This window comes from Ranitomeya imitator, chromosome 10, assembly GCF_032444005.1.
Source record: "Ranitomeya imitator isolate aRanImi1 chromosome 10, aRanImi1.pri, whole genome shotgun sequence".
Lineage (NCBI taxonomy): Eukaryota > Metazoa > Chordata > Amphibia > Anura > Dendrobatidae > Ranitomeya > Ranitomeya imitator.
In genome coordinates this window covers 112,273,374-112,299,180 of record NC_091291.1, presented here as the reverse complement: position 1 = coordinate 112,299,180, position 25,807 = coordinate 112,273,374, and the positions used below count along the sequence as shown (strand labels likewise).

The 25,807-nt window shown below is 44.0% G+C and overlaps 1 protein-coding gene across 1 annotated transcript in view; it reads left to right on the top strand.

Moving 5' to 3' along the window:
* The window catches only part of TNFRSF14 (TNF receptor superfamily member 14), a 245,845-nt gene that overhangs the window by 164,046 nt on the left and 55,992 nt on the right, over positions 1-25,807 (top strand). The window contains exon 4 of the mRNA XM_069740724.1: positions 8,029-8,175. Coding sequence (XP_069596825.1) covers positions 8,029-8,175 — 147 coding nt within the window. The remainder of the gene's footprint in view (positions 1-8,028; positions 8,176-25,807) is intronic.

Here is a 25,807-nt window from a genome sequence, read left to right as displayed (position 1 = left end):
ATTTAACAACCTGCACAGATGATTGCAGCACCTTGTGCAATGCTAAGGAAATCTTGAAAACACTCATGGTTTGCGGCCCTCGAGAAATGCAGTTTGAGACGGTTCCTCAATAATAGAGACACAGTCCATTTCAACTTTCAAATAAATAACTTTACTGTTTTCTTTACGCAGCACATCCATATTCTTCACAGCATTTACAACAGGCTTCACAATGCACATTTCTTCTTTTTTCCCTACACTGCTCTCTCTGTCACACAACACATACCTGGGTCGGGCCATCTCATATGGTTCCTCAGTGTCCTCCCTACTACAGTTAGACTCTCCCTAGTCTGTTTCACCCCAGACAGGAGAGCATCAGCCACAAAGTCAGTTGCCACATAGCAAGTGACCTGCCTATCTGTACTGTCTCTGGCGGTGACCCAACGTCCTTCTGGTCCAAACTCGCTGCATCTGAGAATTCCCTCAGCTGTTTCGCACCAGATCTGAAGGCATCAGCCCATGCAATAAGTTGCCACATCATGGAGCCACCTGAGTCTCCGTTCTGTCACTACTTCTGTCTTAAGCTTCCTTTCCTACTGCTGTTCTGGCCTACTGCTGTACAAGCCTGGCGCTGCGGATAGCTGGGCTTCTCCCTTAATTAGCGTTGCGTGGTCACTGCTATCATTCCGGCACTTAAGCCCGTGCAGGCGGTTTGGGCACCCTGGCCCAACTGACTCAAATGAGGAAGTTCTTCCTCTCTTAGCTGCAGCTGACCCCTCCTACATTAACTATTTACAGTGCTGTAACTGAAACTATAATGTACACCATCTTGTGGCTAAACTTGGGTACTACACTTTCCCTATGACAAACAATGAACCTCTTCTAATACAAAGCAGTAATACATACGTGCATTATGAAACATTACATTTACATAAATTACACTATAACATACAGTACGTGGACAAGCAAGAAATTCAAGGGCATAATATACCCCCTTACGCTGGTTTCACACTTGCGTTTCATTGCGCTGCAAATGGCAGCGTACTTTCTCCTTGCTTCTATCTTTAATATTGGGTACGCAGGGACATGCGTTGTATTCGGATGTGCTGGCATACGGCGATTTGAGGTGTGCAGCCATCGCACGGGAACGCAAAATTTGATTTAAGGGCATACAAATTAAAAGTTTGAAAATTGCAAAATTTTCAAAAATGTTGTTTGCCAAATTTACATTTTTTTTTCATAAATAAAAAATTCGAAGAAATTTGACAACTATCATGAAGTACAATATGCCACTAAAAAATAATCTTAGAATTAGTGGGATTCGTTGAAGCGTTCCAGAGTTATTACCTCATAAAGTTACTCTAGTCAGAATTGTAACATTTGGCTTGGTCATGAAGATGAAAACAGGCTCGGGTGTGGAGGGGTTAATTGCAACTGTTTGAACTCATTACCTGTATAAAAAAAAAACCATCTGACCACACACTCGATCAATCACGCTCCAACCTCTCCACCACGGCCAAGACCAAAGAGCTGTCTAAGGACACCAGGGACAAAATTGTAGACGTACACAAGGCTGGGATGGGACAATAGGCAAGCAGCTTGGTGAGAATGCAACACCTGTTGGCACAATTATTATAAGTCATTATCTAAGCCCTTATCCACATGCATATCACTTGATAAAAGGTAAGGTTTTTAATATTAGAGTTAGGACTGTCCCAACGACGGTCGCCGTAATGAGGCGGGATGGCCTTCACATTTCTTTTATCAAAAAACATGTTAACCACATATCCAAGCCCTTTCCACTTCCTGCCGACTTCAACTCAAAAATATTTCACGAATCCGTTCATTCCTCAACCATGAATCTGCAAAAACCCTAGTCCATGCCCTCATCATCTCTCGCCTTGACTACTGCAACCTCCTGCTCTGTGGCCTCCCCTCTAACACTCTCGCACCCCTCCAATCTATTCTAAACTCTGCTGCCCGACTAATCCACCTGTCCCCCCTCTATTCCCCGGCCTCTCCCCTCTGTCAATCCCTTCACTGGCTCCCCATTACCCAGAGACTCCAGTACATAAGCCTAACTATGACGTACAAAGCCATCCACAACCTGTCTCCTCCATACATCTGTGACCTCGTCTCCCAGTACTTACCTACCCGCAACCTCCGATCCTCACAAGATCTCCTTCTCTACTCCCCTCTTATCTCCTCTTCCCACAATCGTATACAAGATTTCTCTCGCGTATCACCCCTACTCTGGAACTCTCTACCCCAACATATCAGACTCTCGCCTACCATTGAAACCTTCAAAAAGAACCTGAAGACCCACCTCTTCCGACAAGCCTATAACCTGCAGTAACCACCGATCGACCAAACCGCTGCATGACCAGCTCTATCCTCACCTACTGTATCCTCACCCATCCCTTGTAGATTGTGAGCCCTCGCGGGCAGGGTCCTCTCTCCCCCTGTACCAGTTATGACTTGTAGTCATTAAGATTATTGTACCTGTTTTTATTATGTACACCCCTCCTCACATGTAAAGCGCCATGGAATAAATGGCGCTATAACAATAAATAATAATAATAACGGAGTACCATATATTATTTTCATGCACTATGCTATTTACTGCAGGGTACTTAATCATTGGGTTTCTGTCTTTGTTTTTTTCTGTTTGGTGGCCAGTGTGAACGTGCGCTTATCTGCTGCATGCCAGTTTATATCCCAGTTTATACCTTTTATTTATTTTTTACTAAAGAGTCTTGACCGCACACCGTTCTGTGCGACATGGGAGATCATTACTCCCTTAAGAGCCTATGTAGCGTTGCCTTTTCACCCAATATTCGATACTAAGGATTTATGTTCTGTCACTTGATGGCCTGAATTTGGGTGTTTGCATTTTGAATCTGCCTGGTGCGGATGAACTATGGCTTGTGTAAAAGAAGCTTTCGGGCACTTCAAGAAGGGAGTGTGTGCCATATCTACCAATAAACCTGTTGACGGTTTCCAGTAGCAGCCGCAGTGTGAATGCAGGTCTGGACTTCAAACAAGCTGCACTTGTGCAACATTATAACTCGTTATGTTCACAGTTACCCATCGCTTTCTCCAGATTGCTTCATGTATAAATTGTCCTCTGGTGTTTGCAGGTTGTTACTTTGTGTTTTGTTTTTTCATTTTTCAGGATTCTTTGTGGACGCTCATTGTATTAATGAGTTGAGCTGCATAATCTGTGTGAAAACCAGGTATATGGATCGTCCGAACGGACTCAAGAAGTGTTTCAAATGTTCAAAATGTGAACATGGTGAGTGCAATAAAAGTATCTGGAATTATACAACTCTTGGCAAAAATTATGTAACCACCGGCCGTGGAGGATGTTCATTCAGTTGTTTATTTTTTTTATAAGAAAAAAAGCAGATCAGACACGGCACAAAACTAAAGTTATTTCAAATGACAACTTTCTGGCTTCAATAAACACTAAAAGAAATCAAGAAAAAAACAAGTTGTAGTCAGTAATGGTTACTTTTTTAGAACAAGCAGAGGGGAACAATTATGGACTCACTCATTTATGTGGGAAAAATTGATGGAATCACCCTCTAAATTTCAATTCCCAAAACTAACACCTACATTAAATTAGATCTGCTCATTATTCTGCTTCTAAAAAGGAGTGATCACACCTTGGAGAGCTTTTGCACCTGGTGGACTGACATGAATCATGGCTCCAACACTAGAGATGTCAGTTGAAACAAAGGAGAGGATTATCAAACTCTTAAAAGAGGGTAAATCATCAGGCAATGTGGCAAAAGATGTTGGTTGTTCACAGTCAGCTGTGTTTAAAATCTGGACCAAATACAAACATGGGAAGGTTGTTAAAGGCAAACATACTGGTAGACCAAGGAAGACATCAAAGTATCAAGACCGGAAACTTAAAGCAATATGTCTTCAAAACAGGAAATGCACAACAAAACAAATGAGGAACGAATGGGTGGAAACTGGAGTCAACGTCTGTGACCGAACTGTAAGAAACCGCCTAAAGGAAATGGGATTTACATACAGAAAAGCCATCTTCAATAAATGCACAAGTTTATGTTGAAATTTGGACACTTTTCTTATACCATCAATTGAAAGGATGTTTGGGGATGATTAAATCATTTTTCAAGATGATAATGCATCCTGCCATAGAGCAAAAACTGTGAAAACATTCCTTGAAAAAAAGACACATAAGGTCAATGTCATGGCCTGCAAATAGTCCGGATCTCAATCCAACTGAAAATCTTTGGTGGAAGTTGAAGAAAATGGTCCATGACAAGAATCCAACCTGCAAAGCTGATCTGGCAACAGCAATCAGAGAAAGTTGGAACCAGGTTGATGAAGAGAACTGTGTGACCCTCATTAAAGGGAAGGTGCCATCAAAAAAAAATTTTTTTCAGAAATTGTAAAAATGTAAAGAATTAATGATTACATTTTCTTAAAAAATATTATCATTTGTTTATAATTTAGTAAAATATGAAAAATAATTTGAAAAGTTTTGGAATTTCCACTTTTAAACACTAGGGGGAGCAGCTGCTGAAATTTCAGAAAAACCTAGTGTACAACTAGCTCACATTACAGCACTGCAGTAATTATGGGCGGAGTCTGCTGACCTGTGTGATGTCTCCTCTCCTCTCCTTCTGGGTGTTTGCTAAGGGATTAGAGAGGATGATATTCAGGAACCCAGTGAGCAGCCATTTTGTTGGTGACTGCAGAGTATGGCTGCCGTCACACTATCAGTATTTGGTCAGTATTTTACCTCAGTATTTGTAAGCAAAAACCAGGAGTGGAACAAATAGAGGAAAAGTATAATAGAAACATATGCACCACTTCTGCATTTATCACCCACTCCTGGTTTTGGCTACAAATACTGAGGTAAAATACTGACCAAATACTGATAGTGTGAAGGCAGCCTTATACTGACAAGTAGACAGTCACCAAGGATGGCAGGCAGCAAGGATTCTGGGAGATATGTGGTGGAGGGAGCAGGGTGACAGCAGCACAGAGTATTTCAGGAGAGCAGTGTGCTGGTCTATAGGGGCCCCCTGTTTGGTGCGCGGAGCAGCCAGGGATTGTACATAGAGCGCTGTCTTTTATACACATGGATGGACCGTCTGCTCCACAGAAATCCAGGAAACATTTCTGCAGATTGATGGCCTGGTCTGATCCAGACTTTGCATGCAGACCCCATTCCCCTCCTCAGATCCTGTCTTCCCCATCCTGTCCTGGCAATGTGTGAAAGCGAGGCGACAGGCGAAGTACGGGGTGACGCTGGGAAGGAAATGTAGCCATATAGTAACGATAAAAATGAGACCCCTGTCTTCAGCTGCCTCACCAGCCTTCCCCTGACTGCACCTAACTGGAGGTCACGCTGCCCCCTCTATTACCCCAGACCCGCGTGCAGGTGCTCAGCCAGAACCACCATAGAATGGGTCCGCTTTCTGAAGATAATACTGCCATAGTGTTCTCACATAATACCGCCATATAGATCACACACAATACTATCAAATAGATCACACAATACTGTCATACAGTTCTCACATAATACCACCATATAGATCACACATAATACCGCCAGTGTTCTCACATAATACCGCCATATAGATCACACATAATACCGCCAGTGTTCTCACATAATACCACCATATAGATCACACATAATACTGCCATCGTGTTCTCACATAATACCGCCATATAGATCACACACAATACTATCAAATAGATCACACAATACTGTCATACAGTTCTCACATAATACCACCATATAGATCACACATAATACCGCCAGTGTTCTCACATAATACCGCCATATAGATCACACATAATACCGCCAGTGTTCTCACATACCACCATATAGATCACACATAATACCGCCAGTGTTCTCACATACCACCATATGCTTCTCACATAATACCGCCATATAGATCACCCATAATGCCGCCACATAGATCTCACATGTATTGTAAATAAAGACTCGGCCAGAATAAAGTCCTTTATTAATCTTTTTTATACCATACCGAACGCATAATCCTCGACTCCCTCATCTCCCACAACAAAAATAATAAACCACAATGGGGAAAGACACGCAGGGGGGAGAGGAGTGCATAGGAGAGGATTAGATACTGACTGCTGCGCCGTGTATCTAATCCTGTCCTGTGTGATACTGTGCTGCGCCGTGTATCTAATCCTATCTTGTGTGATACTGTACACAGGACAGGATTAGCTACACAGGACAGAGGTAACAGTGGTAGATGGTATATAGAGGCAGGCAGCAGTGGTAGATGGTATATAGAGGCAGGCAGCAGTGGTAGGTGGTATACAGAGGCAGGTGGCGGTGCTATACAGAGGCAGGTAGCGGTGCTATACAGAGGCAGGTAGCGGTGCTATACAGAGGCAGGTAGCGGTGCTATACAGAGGCAGGCAGCAGTGGTAGATGGTATATAGAGGCAGGCAGCAGTGTTAGGTGGCATACAGAGGCAGGTAGCGGTGGTATACAGAGGCAGGTAGCAGTGGTATACAGAGGCAGGTAGCGGTGGTAGGTGGTATATAGAGGCTGGTAGTAGTGGTAGGTGGTATATAGGGGCTGGTAGCAGTGGTAGGTGGTATATAGGGGCTGGTAGCAGTGGTATATAGGGGCAGGTAGCAGTGGTATATAGGAGCAGGTAGCAGTGGTATATAGGGGCTGGTAGCAGTGGTATATAGGGACAGGTAGCAGTGGTATATAAGGGCTGGTAGCAGTGGTATATAGGGACAGGTAGCAGTGGTATATAAGGGCTGGTAGCAGTGGTATATAGGGGCTGGTAGCAGTGGTATATAAGGGCTGGTAGCAGTGGTATATAGGGACAGGTAGCAGTGGTAGATGCATAAGAAAATAAAAACTCTGTACTTACCTTCAGTCCTCTTCCAGGAAGTGCTGAGTCATGTTCAGGGCAGAGCAGTGTGACGATCTCCCTGCTCTGCTCTGAATGGCAGTGAGCAGTGATTGCAGCCTGTGCTGTAATACTAAGTACAGGCTGCAATCACAGCTCCTGGCTGCAGATACTCACCCCGACCCTCGCTCAAAGCAGCAGCTTCTCCCTGGCAGCTCCTGCTATGATCGCACGCACTGAGCTGTGTGCGCGATGACAGAGGAAAAAAACAAAATGGCCGCGATCTCCTCTCACAGCTGTGACGTAGCAGCCCAGGGGGCGTGCCCAAGTCACAGCTGAGAGGCAGGAGGAGCGGTCGGAGCCCGACTGTTGGCTCCTATGCCCATGGCTGCCGTAAGTGAGGTGTGCAAGTGTCGTGCCCAGACACTTACACCCACACTAATGAAAATGGCGGCCTCCAGTGGCAAAAGTAAAAATGAATAAATAAAAAAGTATTAAAGTAGTACATTTACTTTTGTATTAAAAATAATTGATTATATAATCAATAATTATTAATACAAAAACTAAAATCACGGCACCCTCCCTTTAAGTCCAGGCCTCAGAGACTGCAAGCTGAAATAAAAGCCAGAGTTGGTGCAACAAAATACTAGTGATGTGTTGGAGTATTTTTTGTTTGTTTTTCATGATTCCATAATTTTTTCCCACATAATTGAGTGATTCCATAATTTTTTCCCTATACTTGGTTAAGAAAGTAATCATTACTGACTATCACATTTTTTGTTCTTGATTTCTTTTAGTGTTTCTTAAAGCCAGAAAGTTGTCATTTGAAATGACTCTAGTTTTGTGCCACGTCTGTGATCTGCTTTTTTTTCTACAAAATTAAACAACTGAATGAACATCCTCCAAGGCCGGTGATTCCACAATTTTTGCCAGGGGTTGCAGAAAAGTTAGGGACACCATCGTTTGGCTAGGCGTAAAAGCTTGGAGCAGCTCTGCCATTGCTCCTTTTAAAAGGGGCACTTCAGAGCTCCGTCCTAAGGATCACTGGGGGTCTAATCGGTGGGACCCCCCATGCAATCAGCCATTTATCACTTACACTGGTATTATGAGCTGTAATTGTGAGTTATGTACATCTTCATCCTGTTGTTTTATTTTTCAGGGGCCGATCTCGTAGTAAAGCAGAAGTGCACAGAATCTTCTAACACGGTTTGCGAATGCTCAGCCGGTCACTTTTGTGTGAGCCCAGAATGCGACATTTGTAAAGACTACACAGAATGTCAGCCCGGTCATTATGTAAAGAAGTCTGGTAAGGACATTACTATGTGTGACTGTCCGGCTATAGGGCAGGGAACCCGCACACGAGGCGATGGGGATTTCAATGTTGGAGGAGTCATAGTCGCACATACTGCAAAGAATAATACAACATGCTTTGCTATTGTATCCCATAAAATGGCAGACAGTATAATGAAAACAAAGTAGTTAATATGGTCCATCAGACGTCCGTGATAAGATGGATCTGGCAGTCGCCATGTTCTGTTGTTGCACTCTCACAACAAAAAGGAGCATGGAAACGAAAAATGCAGATGTGAGCAGAACCCAGGACAGTACGAGGATCCAGCAGCGATCACTTGTGCCGCATATCCTAAGCGTTTGTTTCTGCCTGTAACCCCGTGCACACTGCAATCTGTCTGACTAATGAAAGTCTTTGTAGGACCAAAACGTTTCTTTGTTTTTGGATTGCCTGCACAAAATAAAATTATCTACTCACAACATTTACCTGAGTGCCAAGTTTTCTACAAGATTTACATGGGATAGGATCCTACTTGGGCACCATCCACAGGAGTGCCGTAATTACCTTTTTTTTTTATCACATTGATGCAGTAATTGATGCAAAAGGAGCCCTGACCAAGTATTGAGCGCATTTACTGAACATACATTTCAGTAGGACAACATTTTGGATTTTAAAATCATTTTTCAAGCTGTCGGTATAAAGTATTCTAATTTACTGAGATAATGACTTTTTGGTTTTGATTGGCTGTAAGCCATAATCATCAACATTAACAGAAATAAACACGTGAAATAGATCACTCTGTTTGTAATGACTCTATATATGAGTTTCAATTTTTGTATTGAAGAACTGAAATAAATTAACTTTTTGATGATATTCTAATTTTGTGAGAAGCACTTATAAGTTGATACCTGTCCAGTAAATATTTAATTTCTCTGTTCGGAAAGTCACAGGCCAGATTCATTTTAATCTAATTCTTATGTTCTCTAGCCTTCGCTTACACTTTTGAACTTCTCAGGAGAACCTGTTTAAAGTTGCTGGCTCGTTAGTCTGCTGGTATGCTTCTTACTTTGGGTGTGAGAGGTCCTGGGTTCAAATCCCGGATGAGCCCCTGCTTGCGGAAGCTTTGCTGCAGATCTGTTGGCTGCCGTGCTTCTGCCAGTGGCTGCCTCCTGCAGGCTCAACTGGTTTCCTCGACACATAACATTGTGGGTTATAGTTAAATTAGTTTTGAATGCATAATTGGCGGAGAAAGGTTGAACTTGATAGACCAGGTCTTTTTTTTCCAAACCTATATAACTATGTAACGTTAAATGTTCACATTATAATCGGATTCTTTAGAATATATACAATGGCAGATAAATGAGAACAATAGATTGCACTTTGTGCTTATAGTAATGACCTATAGCAGAAAGTTAGTCCGGGAAAATAAAGTATAACCCTTAGGCTGCCGTCACACTATCAGTATTTGGTCAGTATTTCACATCAGTATTTGTAAGTCAAAACCAGGAGTGGGTGATAAATACAGAAATGGTGACGTACTGTATTTCTATTATACTTTTTGTCTGATTGTTCCTCTCCTGGTTTTGGCTGACAAATACTGATGTAAAATACTGACCAAATACTGCTAGTGTGACCATGGCCTTACACAAACTTTTACCTACAGGCTGCTATCAGATGAAGGTCGCCAGTCACATCTATATCGCTGAAAGCCATTTAAACAGTCGTGCTGTGTTTTTTTTATTTTCTTTCTTTTCCACGTGGGAAATTGCAGTATTAATATTTTATTTTATGTGTTCATAAAATCAAAATTCAAATTTTCACTTTTATAGAATAAAATATACAGATTTATGTCTGCAAATCATGGCATAAAGAGGCCCATATTCCACATAGCTTGCAGCTCTCTGCAATGTGCATGATCCTGATAAGAACTGGACCATGAGGGCTTGTACATAAGGCATCATCGCTCTACGGCAGGACGGAGCTGATCCATCTATGCCTACAACTTGCAGGCACAGAGAGGATGGTGGGATCTTTACTGCTGATGGACAACCGCCCACAACATGGAAAGTTTCCAGACTGATCCCTACTCATTGAAGATATATATATATATATATACAGTACAGACCAAAAGTTTGGACACACCTTCTCATTTAAAGATTTTTCTGTATTTTCATGACTATGAAAATTGTAAATTCACACTGAAGGCATCAAAACTATGAATTAACACATGTGGAATTATATACTTAACAAAAAAGTGTGAAACAACTGAAAATGTCTTATATTCTAGGTTCTTCAAAGTAGCCACCTTTTGCTTTGATGACTGCTTTGCATACTCTTGGCATTCTCTTGATGAGCTTCAAGAGGTAGTCACCGGGAATGGTTTTCACTTCACAGGTGTGCCATGTCAGGTTTAATAAGTGTGTTTTCTTGCCTTATAAATGGGGTTGGGACCATCAGTTGTGTTGTGCAGAAGTCTGGTGGATACACAGCTGACAGTCCTACTGAATAGTCTGTTAGAATTTGTATTATGGCAAGAAAAATGCAGCTAAGTAAAGAAAAATGAGTGGCCATCATTACTTTAAGAAATAAAGGTCAGTCAGTCCAAAAAATTAGGAAAACTTTGAAAGTGTCCCCAAGTGCAGTAGCAAAAACAATCAAGCGCTACAAAGAAACTGGCTCACATGAGGACTGCCCTGTTGTGGATTCTGTTGTCGGGCTCCCTCCTGTGGTCATGAATGGTACTTCGGCTGGTTCTGTCCATGGACTTCCTCTGGTGGGTGTTTCTGAGTTTCACAGGTGACGAGGTTAATTCGTTAGCTGCTGCTCTATTTAACTCCACTTAGATCTTTGCTCCATGCCACCTGTCAATGTTCCAGTATTGGTCTAGTTCACTCCTGGATCGTTCTTGTGACCTGTCTTCCCATCTGAAGCTAAGTTCCAGCTTGTATTTCTTTGGTTTGCTATTTTTCTGTCCAGCTTGCTATTTAATTTGTTGTCTTGCTTGCTGGAAGCTCTGGGACGCAGAGGGAGCGCCTCCGCACCGTGAGTCGGTGCGGAAGGTCTTTTTGCGCCCTCTGCGTGGTCTTTTTGTAGGTTTTTGTGCTGACCGCAAAGTAACCTTTCCAATCCTCGGTCTGTTCAGTAAGTCGGGCCTCACTTTGCTTAATCTATTTCATCTCTGTGTTTGTATTTTCATCTTTACTCACAGTCATTATATGTGGGGGGCTGCCTTTTCCTTTGGGGAATTTCTCTGAGGCAAGGTAGGCTTTATTTTTCTATCTTCAGGGCTAGCTAGTTTCTTAGGCTGTGCCGAGTTGCATAGGGAGCGTTAGGCGCAATCCACGGCTATTTCTAGTGTGTTTGATAGGTTTAGGGATTTCCCACGTTCCAGAGCTCGTCCTTATTGTCAGTGACTGTCAGGTCATTCCGTGTGCTCTTAACCACCAGGTCCATTGTTGTCCTGACCACCAGGTCATAACACTGCCCCAGTAAAGGAAGACCAAGAGTCACCTCTGCTTCTGAGGATAAGTTTATCCGAGTCACCAGCCTCAGAAATCGCAGGTTAACAGCAGCTCAGATTAGAGACCAGGTCAATGCCACACAGAGTTCTAGCAGCAGACACATCTCTACAATAACTGTTAAGAGGAGACTTTGTGCAGCAGGCCTTCATGGTAAAATAGCTGCTAGGAAACCACTGCTAAGGACAGGCAACAAGCAGAAGAGACTTGTTTGGGCTAAAGAACACAAGGAATGGACATTAGACCAGTGGAAATCTGTGCTTTGGTCTGATGAGTCCAAATTTGAGATCTTTGGTTCCAACCACCGTGTCTTTGTGCGATGCAGAAAAGGTGAACGGATGGACTCTACATGCCTGGTTTCCACCATGAACCATGGTGGAGGAGGTGTGATGGTGTGGGGGTGCTTTGTCGGTGACACTGTCGGGGATTTATTCAAAATTGAAGGCATACTGAACCAGCATGGCTACCACAACATCTTGCAGCGGCATGCTATTCCATCCGGTGTGCGTTTAGTTGGACCATCATTTATTTTTCAACAGGACAATGACCCCAAACACACCTCCAGGCTGTGTAAGGGCTATTTGACCAAGAAGGAGAGTGATGGGGTGCTACGCCAGATGACCTGGCCTCCACAGTCACCAGGCCTGAACCCAATCGAGATGGTTTGGGGTGAGCTGGACCGCAGAGTGAAGGCAAAAGGGCCAACAAGTGCTAAGCATCTCTGGGAACTCCTTCAAAATTGTTGGAAGACCATTCCCGGTGACTACCTCTTGAAGCTCATCAAGAGAATGCCAAGAGTGTGCAAAGCAATCATCGAAGCAAAAGTGGCTACTTTGAAGGACCTAGAATATAAGACATAATTTCAGTTGTTTCACACTTATTTGTTAAGTATATAATTCCACATGTGTTAATTCATAGTTTTGATGCCTTCAGTGTGAATGTACAATTTTCATAGTCATGAAAATACAGAAAAATCTTTAAGGCTGGGTTCCCATTGCGTTATGGGACCGCGTTTAACAGACAGCGTTGCACGGCGAAATTAACGCCGTGCAACGCGTCCGTTAACGCACCCATTGAAGGCAATGGGAACGCGCTTCACTAGCGCGTGCCATGTTCGGCACGCGCTAGCGACGCGCCTGTGATTCCTGGCGCGCCGCGGACGCTGCTTGCAGCCTCCGAGGCGCGCCCGCGGTCCGTTCCCCGCTCTCGCAGATCGGGGATCTGCGAGAGCGGGGACGTTACCGCGACCCCGACCGCAGCCCCATAGAAAACATTGCGTTAGCGCAATCCGCTAGCGCTAGCGCTAAACGGATTGCACTAACGCAATGTGACCCTAGCCTACATGAGAAGGTGTGTCCAAACTTTTGATCTGTACTGTATATACCATGATTGTTCTTTCTACGACGAGTGAATCAAACACAATTAAGGAAATTAAGTGATCACCCTTTACCACTGACGGGTGGGAATATAAGGGTGCTGTACTGTATAACTATTAAGTAGTATCCTCTCATGCTCTGTAAACAGCTGAAGTGGTGGAGAGGCGCTGTCCTTTTATTTCTGAAAGTTTCCTGTCCTTGAAGGGAAGCTCCCCTCTCTCAGGTGGTGCTGTCATGGACTCAGGAAAATCACATTACCGGTAAGTAATTTAGCTAAATACTAAAGCTTCCTTTTAAATAAACATCTGACACCCCAGATTTTTTCTTTAACCTGGGTTTCAGACCCATACAAAGGAAGCTTTAACCCCTTAACGACCGCCGATACGCCTTTTAACAGCGGCAGTTAAAGGTACTTAAACAGTGAAAAAAGTGAATAGAGCCCCCTAAAGTCGGATTTTCTCTGGGGTCTCGGTTGCCGGGGGTAGCCGAGACCCCAGAGAACATGATTCGGGGTTTTTTACCAACCCCCGAGTTGCGATCGCTGGTAATTAACCGTTTACCGGCGGTCGCAAAAAAACCCCCAAAAAACGAGATTTCTCATTTAATTTTTGTCCTTCAATGTAATTGCACATCAGAGGACAGAGAAATGGGGTCCTGATAGCCCCCCGATACTCACCTGTCTCCCCCGGTGCTCCTCGTGGCTCCCAATGGGCGCCGCCATCTTGTTCCGGCCAAAAAATGGCGAGCGCATGCGCAGTGCGCCCGCCGGCTGGCACCCAGAGGATCTTTGGGGTCTCGGCTGCCGGGGGTAGCCGAGACTCCAAAGAACATGATCGGGGTCGGTTTCTACCGACCCCTATTTTCCGATCGCCAGTAATTAACTGTTTACCGGCGGCCGCAAAAAAAAAAAAGCGGTGTGTTATTCTCTGTCCTCTGATGTGATCGCACATCAGAGGACAGAGAAATAGGGGGATTCGGGGACCCTGTTATACTTACCGGTGTCTCTGGGTCCTCTTGCGTCCCCTCCTGCCCGCCGGCTTCTTCATCCAGTAAGAAAATGGCGGGCGCATGCGCAGTGCGTCCGCCATGATCTGCAGGCCGGCAGCTAGAGGAGTTGGGGCTAAATTTAGGGTTAGGGCTGGGGCTAAATTTAGGGCTAGGGCTGGGGCTAAATTTAGGGTTAGGGCTAAATTTAGGGTTAGGACAAGGGTTAGGCTTCTTTCACACTTGCATCGGTACGGGGCCGTCGCAATGCGTCGGCCCAACGTTCCGACGCACATTGTAAAAATTGTGCACAACGTGGGCAGCGGATGCAGTTTTTCAACTCATCCCCTGCCTAGTCTATGTCCTGGGGAGGAGGGGGCAGAGTTACGACCACACATACGCGGTCGGAAATGGCGGACTCGACGTACATAAAAATGTTACATTGAACGCTTTATTGTGACGACGATCCGCCAAAACACAATGGATCCAGTGCACGACGTACGCGACGTGTGGCCATCTGTCGCGATCCGTCGGCAATACAAGTCTATGGGCAAAAAATGCATCCTGCGGGCACATTTGCAGGATCCGTTTTGTCCAAAACGACGGATTGCGACGGATGCCACAAGACGCAAGTGTGCAAGTAGCCTTAGGGCTAGGGTTAGGGTTGGGGCTAAAGTTAGGGTTAGGGTTGGGGCTAAATTTAGGGTTAGGGCTAGGGTTAGGATTGGGGTTAAAGTTAGGGCTAGGGTTGGGGCTAAAGTTAGGGCTAGGGTTGCGGCTAAAGTTAAGGTTAGAGTTGGGATTAGGGTTAGGGTTTGGATTAGGGTTGGTATTAGGGTTAGGGTTGGCATTAGGGTTACGTTTGGGATTAGGGTTGGGATTAGGGTTAGGGGTGTATTGGGATTAAGGTTAGGTTTGAGGATAGGGTTGAGATTAGGATTAGTGGTGTGTTGTATTTAGGGTTTTGATTAGGGTTTTGATTAGGGTTATGTTAGGGTTGAGATTAGGGTAGTTTTGGGGTTAGGGTTGTGATTATCGTTAGGGTTGTGATTAGGATTATGGAACGGGTTGGGATTAGGGTTAGGGGTGTGTTGGAGTTAGAATTGGGGGGTTTCCACTGTTTAGGTACATCAGGGAGTCTCCAAACACAACAGCCAATTTTGCGCCCAAAAAGTCAAATGGTGCTCCCTCCCTTCTGAGCTCTGCCGTGCGCCCAAACAGTGGTTTACCCTCATATATGGGGCATCAGCGTACTCGGGATAAATTGTACAACAACTTTTGGGGTCCAATTTTTCCTGTTACCCTTGTGAAAATAAAAACTTGGGGGCTAAAAAATTTTTTTTGTGGAAAAAAATATATTTTTTATTTTCACGACTATGCATTATAAACTTCTGTGAAGCACTTGGGCATTTAAAGTTCTCACCACACATCTAGATAAGTTCCTTAGGGGGTCTAGTTTCCAAGATGGGGTCACTTGTGGGGGGTTTCTACTGTTTAGGCACTTCAGGGGCTCTGCAAACGAAACATAATGCCCGCAGACCATTCTATCAAAGTCTGCATTCCAAAACGGCGCTCCTTCCCTTCTGAGCTCTGCCGTGTGCCCAAACAGTGGTTTACCCCCAGATATGGGGTATCAGCCTACTCAGCATAAATCGCACAATAAATTTTGGGGTCCAATTTCTCCTGTTACCCTTGTGAAAGTAACAATTTGGGGGTGAAAAGATCATTTTTGTGGGAAAAAATTATTTTTTTAATTTTCATGGCTCTACATTATAAACTTCGGTGAAGCAGTTGGGGGTTCATAGTGCTCACCACACATCTAGATAAGCTCTTTGGGGGGGTCTAGTTTCCAAAATGGGGTCACTTGTGTGGGGTTTCTACTGTTTAGGTACATCAGGAGCTCTGCAAATGCAACATGACGCCCGCAGACCATTCCATCAAAGTCTGCATTCCAAGCGGCGCTCCATCCCTTCCGAGCCCTGATGGGTGCCCAAACAGTGCCCCCCCCCCCCGACATATGGGGTATCAGCATACTCAGGACAAACTGGTCAACAGATTTTGGGGTCCAATGTCTCCTGTTACCCTTGAGAAAATAAAAAATTGCAGGCTAAAAAATCATTTTTGAGGAAAAAAAAAGGATTTTTTATTTTCACGGCTCTGCGGTGCACCCAAACAGTGGTTTACCCCCACATATGGGGTATCGAAGTATTCAGGAGAAATTGCACAACAACTTTTGTGGTCTTAATTTCTCCTGTTACCCTAGTGAAAATAAAAATTTGGGGGCAAGAAGATCATTTTTGTAGAATAAAATGTGATTTTTTATTTTCACGGCTCCCCGTTATAAACTTCTGTGAAGCACTTGGGGGTTCAAAGTGTTCACCACACATCTAGATAAGTTCCTTAAGGGGTCTAGTTTCCAAAATGGTGTCAATTGTGGGGGGTTTCCACTGTTTAGGCACATCAGGGGCTCTCCAAACGCGACATGGCGTCCGATCTCAATTCCAGCCAATTCTACATTGAAAAAGTAAAACGGCGATCCTTCTCTTCCAAGCTCTGCGGTGCGCCCAAACAGTGGTTTACCCCCACATATGGGGTATCGACGTACTCAGGAGAAATTGCACAACAACTTTTGTGGTCTAATTTCTCCTGTTACCCTTGTGAAAATAAGAATTTGTGGGCGAAAAGATCATTTTTGTGTAAACAAATGCGATTTTTTTATTTTCACGGCTCTATGTTATAAACTTCTGTGAAGCACTTGGGGGTTCAAAGTACTCACCACACATCTAGATAAGTTCCTTAAGGGGTGTAGTTTCCAAAATGGGGTCACTTGTGGGGGGTTTCCACTGATTTGGTACATCAGGGGCTCTCTAAACGTGACATAGCATCTGATCTCAATTCCAGCCAATTCTACATTGATAAAGTCAAACGGCGCTCCTTCCCTTCCAAGCTCTGCAGTGCGCCAAAACAGTGGTTTATCCCCACATATGGGGTATCGTCGTATTCAGGAGAATTTGCACAACAAAATTTATAGTTAAATTTCTGTTTTTACACTTGTGAAAATAAAAAAAATGGTTCTGAAGTAAAATGTTTGCAAAAAAAATTAAATGTTCATTTTTTCCTTCCACATTGTTTCAGTTCCTGTGAAGCACGTAAAGGGTTAATAAACTTCTTGAATGTGGTTTTGAGCACCTTGAGGGGTGCAGTTTTTAGAATGGTGTCACAATTGGTTATTTTCTATCATATAGACCCCTCAAAATGACTTCAAATGTGATGTGGTCCCTAAAATAAAATGGTGTAAAAATGAGAAATTGCTGGTCAACTTTTAACCCTTATAACTTCCTAACAAAAAAAATGTTGTTTCCAAAATTGTGCTGATGTAAAGTAGACATGTGGGAAATGTTATTTGTTAACTATTTTTTGTGACATATCTCTGATTTAAGGGCATAAAAATACAAATTTTTAAAATTGCAAAATTTTAAATATTTTCGCCATATTTCCGTTTTTTTCATAAATAATCGCAAGTAATATTGAAGAAATGTTACCACTAACATGAAGTACAATATGTCACGAAAAAATAATCTCTGAATCAGCGGGATCTGTTAAAGCGTTCCAGAGTTATAACCTCATAGAGTGACAGTGGTCAGAATTGTAAAAATTGGCTCGGTCATTAAGTACCAAATTGGCTCTGTCACTAAGGGGTTCAACTACTTATAAACTCTGATTCTTCTATAGTATCACGATTTCCGTTACTGCATGCTTTGTTTAAATTGTTTAAATCTATTGTTTAAATCTAACTGATCATAAACGGGAGGGACAGACAGTGGAACATTAGATATCTCACCCCTCCTCTCTTCTCCATGACACCGATCGGATCCTGGAAAAGTGATGCCATCATCATCAGTGCTTACAGCCTCCTCAAGAGGCAAGCACTGCCGCCATCAATCTTCTTTAGATCTGGTTGGCGATTCGTCCTGAGATGATACCCTCACCTTGTCGCACCAGGCTTCTGCAGTTGTGTGTTATGACCTGTTGGTAAGGACAATAATGGACCTAGTGGTTAAGAGCACACGGAATGACCTGATAGTTACTAATAATATAGGACGAGCTCTGAGACGTGGGAACTCTGCTGACCGCAATCCCTAATCCTATCAAACACTAGAAATAGCCGTGGATTGCTCCTAACGCTCCCTATGCAACTCGACACAGCCTAAGAAACTAGCTAGCCCTAGAGATAGAAAAATAAAGCCTACCTTGCCTCAGAGAAATTCCTCAAAGGAAAAGGCAGCCCCCACATATAATGACTGTGAGTAAAGATGAAAATTACAAACACAGAGATGAAATAGATTAAGCAAAGTGAGGCCCCACTTACTGAACAGACAGAGGATAGGAAAGGTAACTTTGCGGTCAGCACAAAAACCTACAAAATGACCACGCATAGGGTGCAAAAAGACCCTCCGCACCGACTCACGGTGCAGAGGCGCTCCCTCTGCGTCCCAGAGCTTCCAGCAAGCAAGACAAAAATCAAAATAGCAAGCTGGACAGAAAAATAGCAAACCAGAGAAAAACAAGCAGGAACTTAGCTTCAGCTGGGAAGACAGTCACAAGAACGATCCAGGAGAGAACTAGACCAATACTGGAACATTGACAGGTGGCATGGAGCAATGATCTAAGTGGAGTTAAATAGAGCAGCCAGCTAACGAATTAACCTCGTCACCTGTAGAAGGAAACTCAGAAGCCGCAGCTCCACTCACAACCACCAGAGGAAGCCCATGGACAGAACCAGCCGAAGTACCATTCATGACCACAGGAGGGAGCTTGACAACAGAATTCACAACAGATGTGCCTCTATGTCTTCTGCTCTCCCTTGGTGGGTGTCGCCAGTCCTGGGACCCCTTCAGGAGGCCTCTGCGACAGTGTTGCTGCTTGTACCCAGCGACCTGACGGATCCCAGACGTTCACCTCTGCATCTTCAGACGATGCCTTATGACGTCCGCAGTGACGCAACTCTGCCTTTGAACCCGCAGTAGGCGGCGAGTTCCTTTTGGAGCCATTCCTCTTTCTGGCGGACAGCGGTGGTGGTGAGTAAGTGCTCTGGCACATTCTTTTTCTTTTTGGGTTTATATAGCTCTGCTGCCCGCACTTCTCTGCTGACCCGGGTAAGGCCTTATTTACTTCTTCATTCCTTGGTAATCTTCTTTCTTCAGCAGCTGCTTGATGCAATGATTCTTCCAGGCATTTCATCAGCCAATCCCCCCTTCCGGCTTCACCCGCTCTTCTTATCAGCTGTTCAGTTATATTCTCCATTTGTCTTCTATCTACGTCCCATGGCGAATGCCATCACCGGATATTAACCCCCAGAGCTTTATTTGGGTTTTGCGTTTTCGTTTTTCGCTCCTCTCCTTCTCAGAGCCATAACTTTTTTTTTTGTTAAACCTGTCAATATGGCCGTGTGAGGGCTTAATTTTTGTGGGACGAGTTGTGCTTTTGAACGACACCATTGGATTTACCATGTCATGTACCAGAAAACGGGAAAAAAATTCCAAGTGCGGTGGAATTGCAAAAAAAGTGCAGTCACACACTTGTTTTTTTGTCTGGCATTTTTGCTAGGTTCACTAAATGATAAAACTGACCTGATATTATGATTCTCCAGGTCATTACGAGTTCATAGACACCAAACATGTCTAGGTTCTTTTTTATCTAATTGGTGAAAAAAAATTCCAAACTTTGCTTAAAAAAAAAAAGTGCAATTTTCCGTTATTCGTAGCGTCTCCATTTTTCGTGATCTGGGGTTGGGTGAGGGCTTATTTTTTGCGTGCCGAGCTGACGTTTTTTTTTTTAATTTAAATAGATTTTTATTAACAATATAAAAAAAGGAGAACAACAGAATGCCATTTACATTGCATTATATCAGATACACATTTTCTTACTTTTAATAAACCCCAACATTACCCCAACTACCCCCCTCCCCCATAAGACAGCTCAGTCTCAATCTCCACCGCACCGAGGCATTATCTGCCTCTTGTAATTTATCCTCTTCCAGGTCTTAGGAAACACGACGCCTATACTCCTCAATCCAAATCAAGCCAAGGAGACCATATTTTATTAAAGAGTTCTATTTTCCCCCTTTTACTGTACACCCCCTTTTCCAATTTTAGACCATGTTGAACATATTGGAGAAATTCCCTTCTCACAGGTGGTTCCGCGTTTATCCAGTTTCGTGCTATTACTTTCCTGGCCATGTAGAGTAGCCTAGCAATTGCAATCTTCCAAGTATTGTCAACTCCAATTTCTTCCACATATCCCAGCACACATACTATCGGGTCTCTAACAACTCTGCACTTATACGCTGCTTCAACTCGGCTCAAAACCACCACCCAAAAGGCAGCCAGTCTCGGACACGTCCACATCATGTGATATATTCCTGCCTTCTCACTCGCACACCTCGGACACCCAGAATTGGCACGCAATCCCGCTTTGTATAACACTTCCGGAGATTTATATACCCTATGCAAAATGTATAGCTGCGAGAGCCTATATGGTTCACTCAAGGATAGTCGCGGAACCCACTCCATCACCGATTCCCAGGTTTCATTTTCCATCGGCCCCACTTCTCTCTCCCACTTAGCTCTCGCCTTTATAGGGAAATCTAGCAGAAATGTGTGCATAAGGTCCTTATACAGAGTGGAAATAACTCCCCTTGTAGTACCCTCACCACACACATACTCCAACACTATATCATCTTGAACCCTGATATCAGCCTTCTTATTCTGAGCTCTAAAGGCATGTCTCATCTGCGCATACTGATATTCCCCTGTGGATCGCAAACCAAATTCTTCCTGCAATTGGGAAAAGGACTTCAGCTCCTGCTGCTGGATTATCTGGTGAACAAAGCAAATTCCCTTATTCTGCCATTCCATCAATCCTCCCAGGGCCTCAAAATCCTTTAAGTTGTGGTTAGACCATATCGGTGTGAATTTAGTCAACCCTGTAACCCCACGAATCTGCCTTAATCTATTCCATAATTTACGAATCAGGAACAGGGTTGGGTATATTTTCCCCAGCGCGCCCAATGAGCCATCCTCCAAACACCTGGCCATCGGTCGTCGGTCCGTCACCTCTTCCAATAGCTGTTGTACTGCACTGGATGACGCCCCTCGCGCCCAGCCCTTCAAATGCTGGCTCTGGGCCGCAAGGAAGTATATTTCCGGGTTGGGCAAAGCCAAACCACCATCTTCCTTGGGTCGTTGAAGCGTCTCCAAGCTAATACGTGGATATTGTCTACCCCATATCAAACTTCTAAAGAGGGCATTAATCTGCCTGAACTTCCCCCGAGGGATCCAAATTGGTGCGTTATGCAGAACATAAAGAATTTTGGGCATAAGGACCATTTTAATAAGGTTTACCCTACCGACGACCGATAGATGTAGCTTATTCCAGGCGTCTACCTTTGCCTTGAGTACCCCCATAACAGGAGTCAAATTTCTTTGCAGAAACTCCGCCACCGGCACCGAAATCCATATTCCAAGATATTTAAATTGGGAAACCACCTTCAGCCTCTCATCCCCAACATCCTCACTCACATTCTCTCCTACGTCATCCACTCTAAAAAGAACCGTCTTATCCCAATTAATTGTTAGTCCCGACACAGTACCAAATCTCTCAACAATTTCAACGGCCCCTCTTAGTGAATTGTCTGGATCCTCCAGGAACAGCAAAACATCATCCGCATATAACGCTATTTTTTCCTCTACTTTGCCATACCTAAACCCAGGGACCCCATCCGACTGCCGAATCTTAGCAGCAAGAGGTTCTACAGCCAACGCGAACAGGAGGGGTGAAAGCGGGCATCCCTGCCTAGTACCCCTAGCCAGCCCTATAGGACGAGATAGCTCCCCATTTACTCTAATTCTGGCGGATGGTAATGAGTACAACAGCTGTATCCAGGCCACAAACTGCGGGCCAAACCCCATACATTCCAGCACCTGCCAGAGGTACCCCCATTCGACGCTGTCAAACGCCTTGTGTGCATCTAGCGATACAATCACTCTTCGACCACAGTTATCAGACTCTACCTGCAAATTTACATATAACCTCCTCAAATTGATCGCCGTTGATCTATCCGGCATAAAGCCAGATTGGTCCGAATGCACCAGACTCGCAATAACACTAGAGAGGCGGAGAGCCAACACCTTGGCCAGAAGCTTGACATCAATTGTTAGTAAAGAAATTGGGCGGTACGACTCCGGTTTCCCCAAGTCCTTATCCTCCTTTGGAATGACCACTATTATGGCCTCTCTCATAGAGGCTGGCAAGCGCCCACAAGACCTAGCTTCCTCCAATACCATTTTTAATCTAGGAATCAACACTTCTGCCAACCCTTTATAGATCTCAGCGGGTAACCCATCGACCCCAGGCGCCTTCCCATTGGCCATAGACATCAATGCCCGACTCAATTCCTCCTCAGTGATAGGGGCCTCAAGGCTCTCCCTATCTGCCTCACTCAGTCTCGGCAAATCCAGACCTTCCAAGAAAGTCAGTGCATCCTCGACCGATTCACCAACCCGAGAGGAATACAAATCTGCATAGAAGTCCGCAAAGGCTCTCAAAATTTCAGGTGTTTCCGTTATTTTACCTCCACTAGCAGAATCCAAAGAGTGTATATATGAAGAACCTCTCTGAGCAGCAGCCACTACCGACAGCATATGTCCCACTGTTTCTCCCTCCTGATAGAACAATACCCTTTGGAAATCTCGTTTCCTCTCAGCTTTGCCTAGCAGAATTTTTTCCAAATGATTTTGTGCGTTTTTCATTCTTCTCTCTGCCTCAGGGGTTCCCAGTGTGGCCATCCCATCCTCTGCTTCCTTCAACTCCTCAACTGCCGCTTTTTCTACCTCTCTCGTCCTCCGCTTACACCTACTAATGTCCCTAAACAGTAGTCCCCTCAGGTACGCCTTCATTGCATCCCAAATTGTAAGAGCGTCGGCGCTTCCATCATTTAAGAGAAAGAATTCCGCCACCTCCCGTCCTATACTTTCCAACTCAATACTCTGTAACCAATTAGGATGAATCTTCCATTCTCTCCCACTTAGCGAGCGAGCCCCCTCCAATCTAACCTCTACTTCAATTGGACTATGGTCCGACAAGGCCCTTGGCAGATATCTCACCTCCCCAACCAATGTGTCCAAAATCCTGTTACCCAGAGCCATATCAATCCTAGAGAGTGTGGCATGTGCCGGTGAATAACATGAGTACCCTCTCTCCCCCACATGTCTAACCCTCCACAGATCAATCAAACCTATCTCCTGTATATAGGTGCCAAATGTTGTTATGTGTCCCTCCGACCTATTCTGAGTATTTTTATTTTTATCCCAATATTCATCACAGATGTTATTTAGATCTCCGATAATTATTAACGGTGTCGGTCCCCATTTTTCCACTCGCTCCATTACTTCTCTAATCTTCCTGCTAGAGTAGGGAGGCGGAATATACATCGCGGCAACACACAGCATCACTCCATACAGTATACACCGTAATAGTACATACTGTCCCTCCACGTCCACATATACCTTCACCTCCTCATACTGAACTCCCGCTGGAACCAAGATTGAGACTCCTCTTGCATACGTGGAGAAGGTAGAATGATATCCCCTCTGGATCCATCGTCTATTCAAAACATCCACTTTTTCCCTTACCAAATGCGTCTCCAGCAAGCATATCATTGAGGCCCTTTGGTCTCTTGCATATTGCAAACACGCAGCACGTCTAGATTTCTCCCCTAGGCCTCTCACATTCCCCGAGCTGACGTTTTTAATGATACCATTTTGGTGCAGATACGTTCTTTTGATCGCCCGTTATTGCATTTTAATGCAATGTCGCGGCGGCCAAAAAATGTAATTCTGGCATTTTGACACTTTCTTGCTACGTCGTTTAGCGATCAGGTTAATCCTTTTTTATTGATAGATCGGGCGATTCTGAAAGCGGCAGTACCAAATATGTGTATTTTTTTTTATTATTATTTTATTTTGAATGGGGCGAAATGGGGGTGATTTAAACTTTTATATTTTTTTCATATTTTTAAAAATACATATATTTTTTTAATTTTGGCATGCTTCAATAGCCTCCAGGGGAGTCTAGAAGCTGCCATAATTCGATCGCGTCTGCTACATAGAGGCGATGCACAGATATATTGCATTTAACTAGTTAATAGGCGCGGGCGGATCGCCATTCCACCCGTGCCTATTGCGGGCACATTTCAGCTGTTCAAAACAGCTGAGATGTCCTGGCTTTGATGCGGGATCACCGCCGGAGCCCACATCAAAGCGGGTGTTCTGCCATCGGATGTACTATTCCGTTCGATGGCAGAAAGGTGTTCAATAGTTCAGAAATTTCCTGCTCTTTTGCGGGCCACCAATCAACTCTTCTGAAAAGACCGTGCAAACAAGCTGCGTCTAACCAGTGTTAACCTGCTCGTGCCCTTGCACAGCTGACTCCAGTGACCTTTTGACCTATTAAAAACATGTTAATAAACGCACAAATACAACTTAAATAAACTGTCCAATAAATACTTTATTATTGTATATATAGGGTCTGTGTGGCCATGTACCCCCCATAATATGCATGGGGGGGGGGCTCTCATACTATAACACTCCCCATCCCCGATAAGTGAATTTTGCTTTTCTCATTCATGCTCCTCATCACTCTCTCTCAGGAGTTATTGAAGAGCCATGTGTGAATGGCGCCAAGGTGCGTATGATCGACCATAGCTCTATTTACATGGTGCTCGCCAGTGTAAGAAAAGTCCTTTCTGAGAGCTGGAAGAGCCGGGAAAAATATGTAGACAATCCTCTTATCAAGCTGAGACTGAAGATTATTTGGAGATTTCGCAGCAGAACAGCACATGGAAAGTCAGTGAGACAAAGCATGGCGGCACGAACAGGTGTCCAGACAGACAAAGTGATATCTGGCGAGCCTGGCCATGGTGTGGCACGACGGCAGAATGGCGATGTAATGGCCCCAAACAACAGTAACAGGGGCTTTTTATACATGATACAGACAAAAGAAAGAACATTGTGGCAAAAAGGGTGTATACATGATAACATCATGCTACGGAGAAAAGCATACATATATCAAAGGACGAAACAATGGTTAAATGTAATGACTTTGAGGCTCTTTATGCCAAACACCATTAGAACTCGTAAATCTCCATGTTCCTCTTAGTGATTGTAATTAATCACATCACATGTCTATTTTCCAATATCACTACAACAAATACACTTATTTATTACCGTATGTTACCCTTTTTCTATCCAATTAACCCATGGGTATGCCAGCTATACCTGCTAATGGCCATGATCTCATCTGGTGTCTCCAATCTATGACTTTCAGGAGTACATCTTATTAGCTTTTTAGAAGCAGAATTAGTTAGTTTATAACTTTGCACAAGATGGCTCCTAGAGCTAACATGGCTGTTCAGTATATTATGGCTGACCATTCTTTTACATCCAGAGCCCTGTTTTTCGGGATCGTGGGGGTCCCATCTGTGAAATCCCCAGCGATAGGAAAAGTATCCCCTATCCCAAAGAGAGTGGATTACCCATTCAAACAGGTTTTCCAAGATTTATTTTTATTTGCCCATAGGAATATAGAAAATAATAAACCAATATTGTGTCCTCCATTGTTTATTCACTCATGTGACCTCAACCTAAGAGCAAATCGCGCACTAGTTATTAAGTTTGAAGGTAGACTTAAAGGGAACCTGTCACCCCGAAA